The 14,660-nt window shown below is 46.4% G+C and overlaps 1 protein-coding gene across 2 annotated transcripts in view; it reads left to right on the forward strand.

Moving 5' to 3' along the window:
- Window positions 1-14,660, forward strand: part of LOC131199530 (glycerophosphodiester phosphodiesterase domain-containing protein 5-like) — a 161,193-nt gene that overhangs the window by 101,084 nt on the left and 45,449 nt on the right. For both annotated transcript variants that reach the window (XM_058185386.1, XM_058185385.1), the window contains 3 exons: window positions 8,765-8,858; window positions 11,230-11,289; window positions 13,933-14,031. In XM_058185386.1, the coding sequence (XP_058041369.1) occupies window positions 8,765-8,858; window positions 11,230-11,289; window positions 13,933-14,031 (253 nt within the window). The remainder of the gene's footprint in view (window positions 1-8,764; window positions 8,859-11,229; window positions 11,290-13,932; window positions 14,032-14,660) is intronic.

A 14,660-nucleotide genomic window follows, 5' to 3' on the forward strand; every position in this document is an offset into this window, starting at 1 on the left:
GAAATCTTTGCTCTGATGTCTCCCTCTCAAGCCAGCTGCAGTCACTCCCAACCGCTAGCCTAATCTGGCTTCAAGCGCCATAAACTTAATAGGGGAGGAGTCTCCGCTTTAATGCCTCCGTCCTCAAGGCAATCGCAAGCAGTTCAGATCGCTAGCCAATACGGCTTCAGGCGCGATAAATTCAAAACGAAAATAATTTTACGGTTGGGGTCGCCACATCGTGGGGAATTGTATTAAAGGGGTTGCTACATCGTGGGGAATTGTATTAAAGGGGTCGCAGCCCTATAAAGGTTGAGAACCACTGCTCTAAAAGGATGCCAATGACCAGCTGTTTGCAAGGAGTAGAAATCCTTCCCTTCCCCACCATCCAGTCAGAGTTGAAGAAGCTTCTCGGATGAGAAGCGAAACGTCTTCAAAGAAAAAAAGTCCCGTTGCCTCTTGAAAAAGCATATGACCTGGATGACGGAGAATGTCCACAGACATAACCCTTAGCGTGCAGTGCCCCCTTTGCCAACCAGATGCCCTCCAGATGTGGACCCTTGGAAAGGACAGGAATTGAAACCCACCAAGGGATCTGGTGAGAAGCTGCCTGAAGACGTTGGTTAAATAATAATGATAATAATATTTTTTTTAAAAAAGAATATTTGTAGCTCAGGGTTGAATGGTGGGGTTCTTGGTGCTTTCTGACCTTGATTGTTCTCTTGCAGACGCTTCATGACCCAACTAGGTAACATCATCAATGCTAGAAGTGATCATTTACTGAAGTGGTAAATAATACCCCAATCAAGGAACCACCAAGTCAATCAAACACGTATCTTTTCTTTTATGTACACTGAGAGCATATGCACCAAGACAAATTCCTTGTGTGTCCAATCATACTTGGCCAATAAAAATTCTATTCTATTCTATTCTATTCTATTCTATTCTATTCTATTCTATTCTATTCTATTCTATTCTATTCTATTCTATATATGTTAAACCTATTCCCATTCGGACTACTGCAACAACCCTTGAATAAGGCCAGCCTTTGAAGAGTTTTTAGGATATGTTAGGGATGTTTTTCCAGCTTTGACTTTGTTGACATTGTCAGCTCTTCCGGGAGAAATTGTGTTGGCTGCCCTTTGGCTCCAGGGCATAATTCGAAGAGACAGTTTAGCATGTAACTATGCAGTCATAAAATTCCCCCGGATGGATTGTGCAAATTCAGAATTTCAGGAACACAAACATGAAAGTCTTTTTTTTATTATTATTATTATTTAATTCTATGAAATTGTTTTTTCACTGAAACACATTAAAAGTCAGCGTTTTGCATTCCCCGGTCAAATGTGCAAGTTGAGAATTTCAGGAGCGCAAACATGAAAGTCTTTTTATTATTATTATCATTATTATTATTTTAATTCTGTGAAATGAATTAATTACTGAAACGCATTAATTACTAAAACACATTAAAGTCCAGTCAGCATTCTGCACTCCAAATTCAGAATTTCAGGAGCACAAACTTGAAAGTTTGTTTTTTTTTTAATAATTTTTATTTCCATTTTCCAACATCATATTTATGTACAAAGTATTATCCATCATTAATCATTAATTTTTATTTATTACTGATTCAGGCCTGCCCGAAACTTGAAAGTCTTTTTATTGTTATTATTTTTAATTTCTATAATAGTGTTTTTTTTACTGAAACACATTAAAGTCCAGTCTGCATTCTGCATTCCGTAGTCAAATGTGCAAATTCAGAATTTCAGGGGCGCAAACATGAAAGTCTTTTTATTATTACTTTTTTAATTCTATAAAATGAATTAATTACTGAAACGCCTTAAAGTCCTGTCAGCATTCTGCGTTCCAAATTTCAGGAGCACAGACATGAAAGTCTTTTTATTTTATTTTGTTTTTAATTCTACGAAATTGTTTTTTTTACTGAAATGCATTAAAGTCCAGTCAGCATTTTGCATTCCCTGGTCAGAAAGACCTGCTAAACAAACTCTTTGACCTGTGTCTAAGAAACAAAGTACAGTTTTAAAACGTTCTCTACAAACAGCGGATTACGTTCTAAAAAAAAAACCAAGATTATCTGGAGGAAATGCCCCTGTGAAAAGCTGGCATCAAATAATTAGGGTGTCAGTGGAAGAAAACAGAATAATTTGCATTTTTAATGAAAGGTTTTTAAAGGAACTTGTGTTGACGCTGCTATAAATTATTGTCTGGTTCCAGGTGTTGTGCGTTTCTCAACTTTTAAAGGATTTTAATGAGGTTTTAAAGATTTTTTTAAATTTGCTCATCCTAGGAAGAGAAAATTTGGATCTGTAGTGAGAAATGCGAGTACAGGTCGTCCTCAACTTACAACCCTTTCATTTAATGACTGCTCGAAGTTACGACGACAGTGACAATAGTTGGTGACTATTTTCGACACTGTTGCAACATCGCCATAGTCACATAATCAAAATTCACTCGCTTGGCAACTGACTCGTATTTATGACGGTTGCGGTGGCCTGGGGTCATATATTCCTCTTTTGCTGCCTTCTGACAAGCAATGGGGAAGCCAGATTCACTTAACAACTGTGGCAAGAAAGGTCGTAAAATGGGGGAAAAAAATAAGTTAACAAATGTTTGGCGTAGCAACAGAAATTTTGGGCTCACTGGTGGTCGTAAATCGAGGACTAACTATACTGGCCTACTGACATGAACATTTTGGGGCTGCTGGGAGTTTTTTTCTTTTCTTTTTATAATTCCTAATCTAGTTTTATAGTTTTAGAACTTCCCGTGCTAACTGATCCTGACGTTGCCCAATTTCCCAACCCCTGCCAGCGCAGAGAAAGAATTTATTTCCGTTTAAAATGATTTGGAGGCTTCAATGAAATTTTGCTGATTCTCCTGCTGATATAAGGGAGAATCAGCATTTCTCAACCCTGAAAAAACCCTAAAACGTGTGGACTTCAACTCCCAGAATTCCCCAGATTAGCTAACAAAGGGGTCTGCAAATTTGGCTCTTTTAAGACTTGTGGACTTCAACTCCCAGAGTTCCTCAGCCAGCTTTGCTAGCTGAGGAACTCTGGGAGTTGAAGTCCTCAAGTTTTAAAGTTGCCAAGATTGGAGACCCCTGAGCTAACAGAATAGAGAAGGCTTTTTTGAGCCTTTCCCCATGCTGGGGAATTCTGGGAGTTGAAGTCCACACATTTTAGAGTTTTCAGGATTGAGAAACGATGATCTATCTAGGAAAGCAGTAGGGGATATGGCGCCTTCATAACTTGTGGACTTCAACTCCCAGATTAGCTAACACAGGGGTCTGCAAACTTGGCTCTTTTAAGACATGTGGACTTCAACTCCCAAAGTTCCTCAGCCAGCTTTGCTAGCTGAGGAACTCTGGGAGTTGAAGTCCACAAGTCTTAAAGTTGCCAAGTTTGCAGACCCCTGAGCTAACAGAATAGAGAAGGCTTTTTTGAGCCTTTCCCCATGCAGGCTGGGGAATTCTGGGAGTTGAAGTCCACACATTTTAGAGTTTTCAAGGTTGAGAAACGCTGATCTATCTAAGTAGGGAATACGGCGCCTTCATGACTTGTGGACTTCAACTCCCAGAATTCCCCAGATTAGCTAACAGATTAGAGAAGGCTTTTTTTTCCAAGTAGAGTACATCCTGGCTAGGGAATTCTGGGAGTTGAAGTTCCCCTGTTTTTTAGGTCTGGTCTACCTAGGACAGAGGTGGGGAACCATGGCCCCTTGGTGACTTGTGGACTTCAACTCCCAGAATTCCTGTCAGCATGGCTGGCTCAGGAATTCTGGGACTTGAAGTCCACAAGTCATAAAAGGGCCATAGTTCCCCAGCCAAAATAATATTTTCCCCAAAAATAAGACCGGGTCTTATATTAATGTTCGCTCCAAAAGGCTTATTTAGGGCTTATTTTTTCGGTTAGGTCTTATTTTCAGGGAAATACGGTACTAAATCTGGTTGACTATCTTAACCGGGGCTTGTTTTTGGAGTAGGGTTTATATTATGAGCATCCTGAAAAATCATGCTAGGGATTATTTTCCGCTTGGGTCTTATTTTCGGGAAAAGATGGTAGAAAGTAAGAAAATTCCTGTCGTGGGCAGAGGGTTGGACTAGATGACCTCCAAGGACTCTTCTCCTCCTGTCATTCTATGATTTATGCACATTGGCCAGATCTTCCCTGTTATGTTCGGGAAGTAACGAGGCTGGAGACCAGGGTAGTGACAACAGCTCTTTAATATAGGGTGAACCCAGCAACAGGCTGGGGCTAAAACCTCTCCTTTTATACAGTTCTGCTGGAGGCTTCGTCCAATCAAGCGTGCTGATTTCCGCTCAAATATTTAAAGGCACAACTGTTAATACATAACACTCCTCCCTCCCAGAAAACACTTGGTCTTATTTACATATTTATTTACATGTTATTTTTTCGACGTAGTCACGCAAATAACCTGGGCCTCTCTAGTTCTTTCTGACCTCGCGGTTCAGTTCTGGGTGGTGTTTTGAGCTGGTCGGAGGGGCTGTTTTCTCCTCCCAGCTCTTTCTCTAGGCCATCGGGCTCTGGATTATTGGCCGACTCTTTTTCTTGGCCATCCGGCCTTGGATTAATTTTGGAATTTTCCTTGCTGTTTCCCTCGGGGACCTGATGGCGTCGCTGGAACTCTGGGACCTCAGCTAAGTCTTGCGCCTCCCCCGGGTCATTGTCAGCTGTGGATTCAAAGTGGTATTGGTCATTACCTGTCTCTGTTGGTTTGGTTTGGTCAGTTATTCGTTTCCTTAACTGATCTATGTGGCGCCGCCACACTCGGTTGTCTGGTAGCTCTACCACGTACGATTTTGGCCCTGTTACTTTCGTTACTTGTCCGGCGACCCAACTCGGGCCGTCCCCATAGTTTCGGGCCCACACCCGGTCGCCTATGCTCATTTCTCTTGTTTTTTCTAGCTCCCCCTTGTAACCCTCGGGTGTGTAATGGGGGTTCAAACGGTCAAGTGGGCACCGGAGTTTTCGTCCCATTAGCAATTCGGCTGGGCTTTTTCCCGTGGCTGTGCTTGGGGTTCTGTGCTGGACGCCAGGAAAAAGTCTATTTTCGTTGCCAGTCACCTGGCTTGAGCCTGACAATGCCTCCTTAGCGCCCGGACGGAACGCCTGCAAGGCCATTCGACGCAGGGTGGAAAGGTGCAGAGAGGGCATGTCGGATGCCTTCCTCTGCCAGGTACTCTTCAAACTGGGCTGCCGTGAATGGGGCCCATTGTCGGACACCAGAGTGTCCGCAACCCGTGAGTTGCGAATAGGTGGCGAGGGTTGCGATTACTGCTTCGCTGTGGTGGACTTCATAAGTATGATCTCTAACCATTTGGAAAATGCGCCCACCACCACTAGGAACGTTTGGCCGTGAAAGGGGCCAGCAAAGTCAATGTGGATTCTTGACCAAGGCCCTTGGGGCTTTTCCCATTCTCTGACTGGGGCCGTTGGGGGTAGCGGTCTGGACTCTTGGCAAGCTTGGCATTTCCCTACCCTCTCGGCAATCTCTGCGTCCATGAGTGGCCACCATACATAGCTTCTAGCTAACCCCTTCATCCTTACGATGCCTGGGTGACCCTCGTGGAGGAGGTCCAATACCTTGCCCCTTAACTTAGCAGGAATTATCACACGATCACCCCATAACAGGCACCCCCCTTGAGCCGAGAGCTCATCACGTTTCTTAACAAATTCTTTGAACCGTTCGCCCGGCGCAGCGGGCCACCCTCTCTCTGTACCCAACCGAGTACAGTCCTTAACACAATGTCCCGCATGATGCCCGAGCCACTTCCTTTGATGTGACTGGGCCAGAGTCCAACGAGTCAATAAGGAGGATGGGTGTCCCCGGAGTGGGGTCTTCGGTCGCCCCTGGCAGTGGGCATCGGCTCAATGCGTCTGCATGCCCCACTTCTTTCCCCGGTCGATGCTGCAGCTTGTATGAGTAAGCGGCTAAAAATATAGTCCATCGAGTCAAACGTGGCGCAAGAGCCACAGGCGCTTGGCGGTCGCCAGCCAGTAATCCCAGTAACGGTCTGTGGTCAGTCACGATTTCAAAATTCGCCCAAAGACATACTCATGGAATTTTTGACCCTGATACAATGGCTAATGCTTCTTTGTCTAATTGGCTGTAGTTCCTCTCTGGGAGGACATCGCTAGAGTAGAACGCTATAGGGGCTTCTGTGCCGTTTGGAAGCCTATGGCTGAGTACAGCCCCCACCCCATAAGGGGACGCATCGCAAACCAGCACTAGGGGTAGTGAGTCGTGATATTGGATAAGCAGGCTATCACTTGAGAGCAGGTTCTTGACTGCCTCAAAAGCCCTATTTTCTGACTTTCCCCAAGACCAAACAGTATTTTTCCCTAAGAGCCTATGCAGCGGTTCCGCAACGGTTGCTTTGTTCTTTAAAAGACCGTAAAATTAACCAATCCCAGGAATGCCTGCAGCTCTGCTTTGTTTTTGGGCGCTGGAGCCTTCCTAATTGCCTTAACTTTGCTCTCAGTAGGGTGAATTCCTTTCTTGTCTATCCGGTAGCCCAAGAAATCGACCGATTCGACCCCTATCTGACATTTATTTGTCTTGACTTTTAATCCGGCTGTCCGGAAAATGCTCAAGACCTTTCTTAACCGCTCCCCAATTCCTCCATGTTTTCCCTGAAATTAGGACATCATCAAGTAGGAACTACCCCAGGAGCCCTTGCAGTAGTCGTTCCATCAGGTTTTGAACAACCCTGGTGCCACACTAACCCCAAATTGCAATCGGTGCACTTGAATGCCCCCTGTGCGCACAATCGCTTGGGCTTCGCCAGCGGGCGTCTACTGGCAGTTGTTGGTAGGCTTGGGCCAAGTCTAACTTGCAAAGACTTGCCTTGCCCCAAGGAGTGCAATAAATGTTGCACCACGGAACTGGCACGCTTTTCTGTAAGGCTTTGTTAAGCGTCGCCTTGTAGTCAGCGCAAATTCTAATTGACCCGTCCGATTTGATGGGGTGACGATTGCCTCCCACTTTGCGTGATCGACTGGCACCAAGACCCCTGATTTATGAGCTTGTCCAGCTCCTTATCAATTTTGGTTTTAGGGCAAGGGACCTCCTCGCCTTAAGCCTAATGGGGGCTACCTGGGGTCTAAGTTGAAGGAAATAGGGGTCCCCTTGTACTTGCCCAGGCAGTCCTTGAAGACATCTTCGAACTCGTTAAAGAGAATGTCTTTCAAATTGCAGTCACTTCTGTAGATGCCAGTCACTCCCATGCCCAGGGCACGAAACCAGTCTAGTCCCAACAGACTGGGCAGAGTTCCTTCGACGATCGTGATGGGCAGGGTCTTTATGAGGGCCGACTGACTCGGACGGAGGTGGTCCCTCGAACAGGGATGCGATTCCCTGGTAGTCGTGCACTCTGTAGCTGTGCTTGCAGATGGCGCTGACGGACGGCAGCGACTTGCCAGGGTGTCCCAGGACATGATGGTGATCGCTGATCCCGTGTCCACTTCAAGCCTGCACCGTACTCTCGATCTTGGGCTTTGTAAAAATCTTCTTTCCACTTTGGTTGAGGCGCGCCTATAATGACAGTCGCTTTGGTTAGACTGCGCCTTTCTTGTTTGAACCAATCGCGGGCCGCCTTCCGGTTCCGCGCTTTGATTGGCCGATTTGAATTTTCGGCGGGAAGGTTGGGCCGCTCTGCAAACCTGAGCTAAGTGTCCTTTCTTCCCACACCGCCGGCATGTTGCGTCTTTAAACCTGCAGCGTTGGCGCTGATGTGCCTCCGGCTTCCGCACTCGCCACGGTCCTCCGTGTCGCTTTCTCGGTCCGGCAGACCCTTCCTCATCCTCGCCTCACCTTCGGATTCGGACTGAATCTCCTCCTGGTGTACTGGCGTTGGCCTTGCGCCGCCTTGGATTGAAGAGGCTTTTGCAGAGTCTCTGCTGCTTTAGTAGACATTTCGTGTGCTCTGGCCTCGCCCAGAGCGGTGGCTAGTGTCAGGTTGCTCCTGGCTAGCAGTCGCCGCCGAGGCGGATGTCCTTGACCCCTCGGATGAGTTGCTCAAGTAGCACCGCCTAAGTCTCGGTATCCGCAGTCCTTGGACGCTCTTCAAAGCGGCCATGTAGTCACCGATGGACTCGCCTCCATCTGTCTCGTTCTCCAATTCAAACCGCTGCACGATTTGGACGGCGTCGGTGCGAAATGGTTCTTCAGCAAAGTCTGCAGAGTCGGCCACGATACCGATTGTATCGGCGTTGGCTCTGCCAGGGCTTCCGCAATCTCGATTACCTCCGGCCCGCAATGGCTTAGGAAGTAAGCCCGCTTGGGGTTAACAGGGATCCCTGTAGTTCGTTGGCTTCTAGAAAGCTTTCAAACGGGTCATATATGTTCCCCATTTCTCCTTGCCCGGGTTGTACGGTGCGGGTGGCGTGTTTGCCATTTCCGCGTGTCTGCCCTGAGTTTGCTGGGTTCGGAACTAGCGTGCTTCAGCTCGGTTCTGGTTCTCCTTTAGCCTCGATATCCCATCCTCGTCGCCAATGTTATGTTCGGGAAGTAACGAGGCTGGAGACCAGGGTAGTGACAACAGCTCTTTAATATAGGGTGAACCCAGCAACAGGCTGGGGCTAAAACCTCTCCTTTTATACAGTTCTGCTGGAGGCTTCGTCCAATCAGCAACGTGCTGATTTCCCGCTCAAATATTTAAAGGCACAACTGTTAATACATAACATTCCCTGACATTAAAGTGATTGCATTTAATTTTTTTTTTTAATTCCCTCCCTTCCCTCTTCAGGTTTTTATATAATAGAATGGGATACTGGAGTGATTGGTCCATTCCTATACTGGTTACGACGGCTGCTGGCTTCATTTACATCACAGCTCTACTGGTAAGTTTTGAACTCAGGATCTCTGGTGGGTTTTGTCAAAGGTTACATGACGGTCTGATATTTGCCTTCTGAATAAAATAGGCCAGCTTTTCTTCTTGCAATAAAAAATATTTTTATTGGATTTTTAAGTAAGGGGGATAAAGTTTTTGTTTTGATAGATTTTAAAGGTAGTCCTTGACTTAAATCGAGCCGAAAATTCCCACTATTAAGCTAGATAAGCATAAGCATGAATTGAATACATAAAATGAATACAACTAAAGGGATCATTAGGACGGTAGGCACACTGGTGCTCTTATGCACGCCCCTTAGATAGGCATTAAGTGAGTTTTGCTCCATTTTGCATCCTTTCTGGCCACAGATCTTAATAGAATAGAATAGAATAGAATAGAATAGAATTTTTTTTATTGGCCAAGTGTGATTGGACACACAAGGAATTTGTCTTGGTGCATATGCTCTCAGTGTACATAAAAGAAAAGATACGTTCATCAAGGTACAACATTTACAACACAATTGATGATCAATATATCAATATAAATCATAAGGATTGCCAGCAACAAGTTATAGTCATACAGTCATAAGTGGAAAGAGATTGGTGATGGGAACTATGAAACGATTAATAGTAGTGCAGATTCAGTAAATAGTCTGACGGTGTTGAGGGAATTATTTGTTTAGCAGAGTGATGGCCTTCGGGAAAAAACTGTTCTTGTGTCTAGTTGTTCTGGTGTGCAGTGCTCTATAGCGTCGTTTTGAGGGTAGGAGTTGAAACAGTTGATGTCCAGGATGCGAGGGATCTGCAAATATTTTCACGGCTCTCTTCTTGATTCGTGCAGTATACAGGTCCTCCTTAAGTGAATCAATGCAGTTGCTAAGTTAGTACCACTGTTGTTAAGTGAATCTGGTTGCCCCATTAAATTTGTTTGTCGCAGGCGGGGGGGGGGAAGTAACCACGTGACCCAGGGACACGGCAGTTGTCACAAATGCAGGTAGTCCTCGACTTATGACAGTTCATTTAGTGACCGTTCGAAGTTACGATGACACTGAAAATAATGACTGATGATCACTTTTTATACGACGGTCGCAGCATCCCCATCATCGTGTGATTTATATTCGGTTGCTGGACAACTGACTCACATTTACGACGGTTGCAGCGTCCCGGGATCGCTTTTGCGACCTTCTGACAAGCAAAGTCCATGGGGGAAGCCCGATTCCCTTAACGACCGTGTCACTAATTCAAGAACTGCAACAATTCGCTTAACAAACGTGGGCAAGGAGAGTTGTAAAATGGGGCAACGCTCACTTAACGGATGGTCTCACTTAGCAGCGTAAGTCTTGGACTCGGTTGTGGGTCGTAAGTCGAAGACTCCCTGTACATGCCATAAGTCATCAGTATTTTGATCACGTGATGACAAGAATGGGGGTCTGGGGAATTCTGGGAGTTGAAGTCCACACATCTCAAAAGTTTGGGAAGCATTGATTCACTCAACTGCCTGTTTCCATCTCGTGTGAATTTAGTGTCAATTTAGAGATTGTCCTCCTGAAGGGAAGACCCGAACACAGGGGTGTTCTAACCTTTTTGCCATCGTGTGCCAAAAGCGGGGGGCTGCAGGGGGGGTCGTGCGCGTGCATGCCCACACCCATGATTTTGTGTGCCCCCCCCCGCATGCACATGCAACCACACACACACCGGTGACCCCCACTTTTGGCACATGATGGCACGGTGGGCCCGTTTTTCCACCCTTCCAGGCTCCGGAGCCTTTCTAGGAGCCTGGGGAGAGCGAAAAATCGGTTTTCCCCACTCCCCCCAGGCGCTCCGGAGGCTGGAAACGGCCTGTTTCCCTACTTCATGTGGGCCCAGAAGACCCGAAAATCAGCTGGCCGGTGCAGGCATGCGCGCCAGAGCTGAGCTCACGTACCCACCGATACAGCTCCGCGTGCCACCTGTGGCACACATGTCATAGGTTCGCCATCACAGCCCTAACAGATGCCAAAACAATCTTGATAGTTTTATAAAATCTAAATCCAATCTGGATGGAGGAGAGACCCCAGTGGGAATCCCAACCACAAAGGTTACACGAGGAAGGCGGAAATGTACCCCAGAAGAAGCAGTTCGGCGGTTCGAATCCCTAGTACAGGTCTCCTGCGCGAGCAGGGGGCTGGGCTAGATGACCTCCCGAGGTCCCTTCCAACTCTGTTATACTGTTCCGTCAGCCATGTTGAGGTGGTGGCCCAGAAAAACCACAGGGATGTTTTCCTTGCGTGCGCCAGGAGTTGAGCTGGACTCTTAGAAGAACTTCAGATTTTGTTCTTCGTCGTTTCTGAAGCGTCTCCTGAATCAATAACTCTGTTTTCTCCCCCCCCACCTTGTTTTCAGATTTTAGCACTTTGTCACATAGCTGTAGGACAACAGATGAACCTGCATTGGATCCATAAGGTGGGTTTTGGTCTGATCCATGACAGAGCGATGGTAATATGAGCATGTGTCTCAGGAACGCTCACAAAATGGCTGATGAAGTGGGTGAGGCCAGTCATAAAACTCATTTTCCTAAAGAATGAGTTCTTTATCAACTTTCCTCTTCTTTCTCCTCTTCTTTTTCCTCCTCTTTCTCCTCCCATTTTCTCTTTCTTCTCTCTTCCTCCTCCTTCTCTTCCTCCCCCTCCTCCTCCTCCGCTTCCTCCCCCTCCTCCTTCTCTTCTTTCTCCTCCCCCTTTTTCTTCCTCCTCCTCTTCCTTCTCTTCCTCCTCTTCCTCCCCCTCCTCTTCCTCCTCCTCCTCTTTTTCCTCCCCCTTTTTCTTTCTCCTCCTCCTCCTCTTCCTTCTCTTCCTTCTCCTCCCCCCACTTCCTTCTTGTCATCCTCCTCCACCTCTTTCTCTTCCTTTCCTTTTGATTATATTCAAAATAAGTATCAGATAAAAAAAATATCGAATAGCATTTGAGTAAATTTAGGAAATATTTTGTATTAGATATATTTCTGAAGGAGAGGGGAATTGAGAGTGTGACTAAGTGTGGAGAGACTAGAGATTATAATTTAGGAATTATTTTGGATTATGATTGTTAGTTTTGATACCCTGCATTTTGTTCTGGGAAGTCGGGGTGGGGGGTAAGGGGGAGGGGAACTGGGGGGAGTTTGAGGGTAGAGATGGAGTGATGGTTAATGTACAGGGATTATTGAAGATGTATAAATATAATTAATGTAGGGTCGGGTCTGCCCAGTTACCATTTTAGAACGGTGGGGAGGGAGAAAAGAGAAAGTAGGAGGTAGGAAAGAGGAGAAGAGGAAGGAAGAGGGGTAGAAGAGGGAGAAGGAAGGTGTAGGGTGGAGGGAGGAGAGGATGTAGATAAGAGAAGGGGAGGAAGGTCTGGAAAGTAGAAGAAGGTAGAAGAAGGAAGAGAGTTAAAAGGAGGGGGTGGTGACTGGGCAAGCCCGACTAATTGTATATAATTGTACATTGGATGAGCTGTTTGATATGATTGTAAAAATAAAACTTTTTTATGAAAAAAAAAAGGAACGCTCACAAAATGGCTGATGAAGTGGGTGAGGCCAGTCATAAATTTCATTTTCCTAAAGAATGAGTTCTTTATCAGCTTTCCTCTTCTTTCTCCTCCCACTTTCTCTTTCTTCTCTCTTCCTCCTCCTTCTCTTCCTCCCCCTCCCTCTCCTCCGCTTCCTCCTCTTCCTTCTTCTCCTCTTTCTCCTCCCCCTTTTTCTTCCTCCTCCTCTTCCTTCTCTTCCTCCTCTTTTTTCTCCCCCTTTTTCTTTCTCCTCCTCCTCTTCCTTCTCTTCCTCCTCCCCTCCTCTTCCTTCCCCTCCTCCTCTTCCTCCCCTCCTCTTCCTCCTCCTCCTCTTTTCCTCCCCTTTTCTTTCTCCTCCTCCTCCTCTTCCTTCTCTTTCTTCTCCTCTCCCCACTTCCTTCTTGTCGTCCTCCTCCACCTCTTTCTCTTCCTTTCTCTTCTTCCTCCTCCTCCTCTTTCGCCTCTTCTTCCCCCTCCCCCTCCCCCTCCTCCTCTTCTCGTCTTCCTCCTCCTCCTCCTCCTCTTCCTCTTGTCCACAGCTAAAGGATCAGGATCCAGAATTGGGAATATCCCCTTGTGAAATCCCTTTCGCGAGAAATGTTCCCACTTCTGGATCCTGAGCTCCCTGAAAACTTCTGAACTTCTGGCTGTGACTTTCCCTAAAACTTTCCTGCCAAACCCAAGGAAGACTTCCATAGCGGCTTAAAAAAAATCAACAGCTCTATCTCAACACAAGCTTTCATAGTTATCCAGGAATCATAGCCAAATGGCAGGTTGTTCTGCCCCCCTCAACCACGCCCCAGAAGACACACGAGCCGACTGTATTTGCCAGCAATTTATTCTCACTACAGATATCAGCTCTGGCGCCTGCCAAGTCCTCCTTATCTCTTCAATGCTACTGTGGTCTGTTGCTGGAGCAACCCAGAGTTCAGAAGTAAACAGAAGTCCGAAAAGCCAATTCCTGAGTCTCGCAATAAAGCAGCCGAAGTTTCCAAAAGTCAGTTTTTTGTCCATCACGGAGCCCAAAGGCAGCTCCACCCACTTTTATGCCCTGTGGGGTGTGGCTCCGTGGCTCAGCACTCCCTGGGCCGGCCCCTTCCTTTCTTTTGCTGCGCATGCTTCACTCGGCGTCACTGCCTTGCATCTAGCCATTATTGATCCTCCTCAGCTGGCTCTTGGAGCGTTGCCAGGGAGAAGGAGGGGTCGGGGGATAGAGGCCGTGTCAGCTCCTCCTCCACCACCTGGCCTGCCTCTGGAATCTGGAGCGGAGCCAGAGAGGAAGATTCTAACCCTGTCGGCTCTTCCCCCTCATTCTCCGAGTCACTCTCTGCCAGGAAGCCCGGCTCGGGGTCCCGCAGACACAACACAGGTCTTGCAAAGTGTTTGTGAGAAACGGGCATCCTTCCAAACCGCTAGGCACGCTGACCCCCTGAGAAGGACCTCCGTTTGACAGGCCTTGCCTGACCCTGCGAAGCTGAGAGGTTGCACGTTGCAGCCAGTTTTAAGATCAAACCATCAGTCGTAGTCACTCAATAGAATAAAATCTCTCTGCTTGCATTTCAGATTGGGCTCATCACTACCTTGATCTCCACTGTTGTTACGATGAGTTGTGTAGCCCAGTTGTGGGACGATGAGTGGGATATGGTGGTCATGTCATTGCAAGTAAGTGTTTTCGTTTAATTTGCCCCCCCACGCAAAACACACCAATCAGTGCGTTATTTTGCCCTAAATTTGACCCTGTCCAGTTCAGCAACTGAATGTTTGCACCACTTTCCCTAAAAACCAGTTTTTTCATGATTTTTGATATGGCTACAAGTAGTCCTCCACTTACGACCAACATTCCTGTTGTTCAGTGAAAAGAGAGTCCTTGACTTGCAGCAGTTTGTTTAGCGACCGTTCAAAGTTAACAACGGCACTATAAAAAGTGACTTGCGGCCTTTTTTATTTATTATTATATTTGTATACCGCCCATCTCCCGAAGGACTCAGGGCGGTTCACAGCCAATAAAACAACAGAAAAACATATAATAATATAAAACAGCAAAAAGAATAGAAAATTAAATTCAATTGATGCCCTAAAACTTTTAAATACAAATTTAAAACCCCATTTAAAGCCCCTGATTTAAAAACCCCAATTTAAAACTACGTTCAAGCTAGTCCTTTTTTCACACTTAACAACCTCCCCATGGTCACATGATCAAGATTCGGACCGGGGGCAACTGACTCATATTTATGATGGTCACATGATCCCCTTTTGCAACCTCATGACAAGCAAAGTCAACAGGGTTCATT

This window comes from Ahaetulla prasina, chromosome 5 (genome assembly GCF_028640845.1).
Source record: "Ahaetulla prasina isolate Xishuangbanna chromosome 5, ASM2864084v1, whole genome shotgun sequence".
NCBI lineage: Eukaryota > Metazoa > Chordata > Lepidosauria > Squamata > Colubridae > Ahaetulla > Ahaetulla prasina.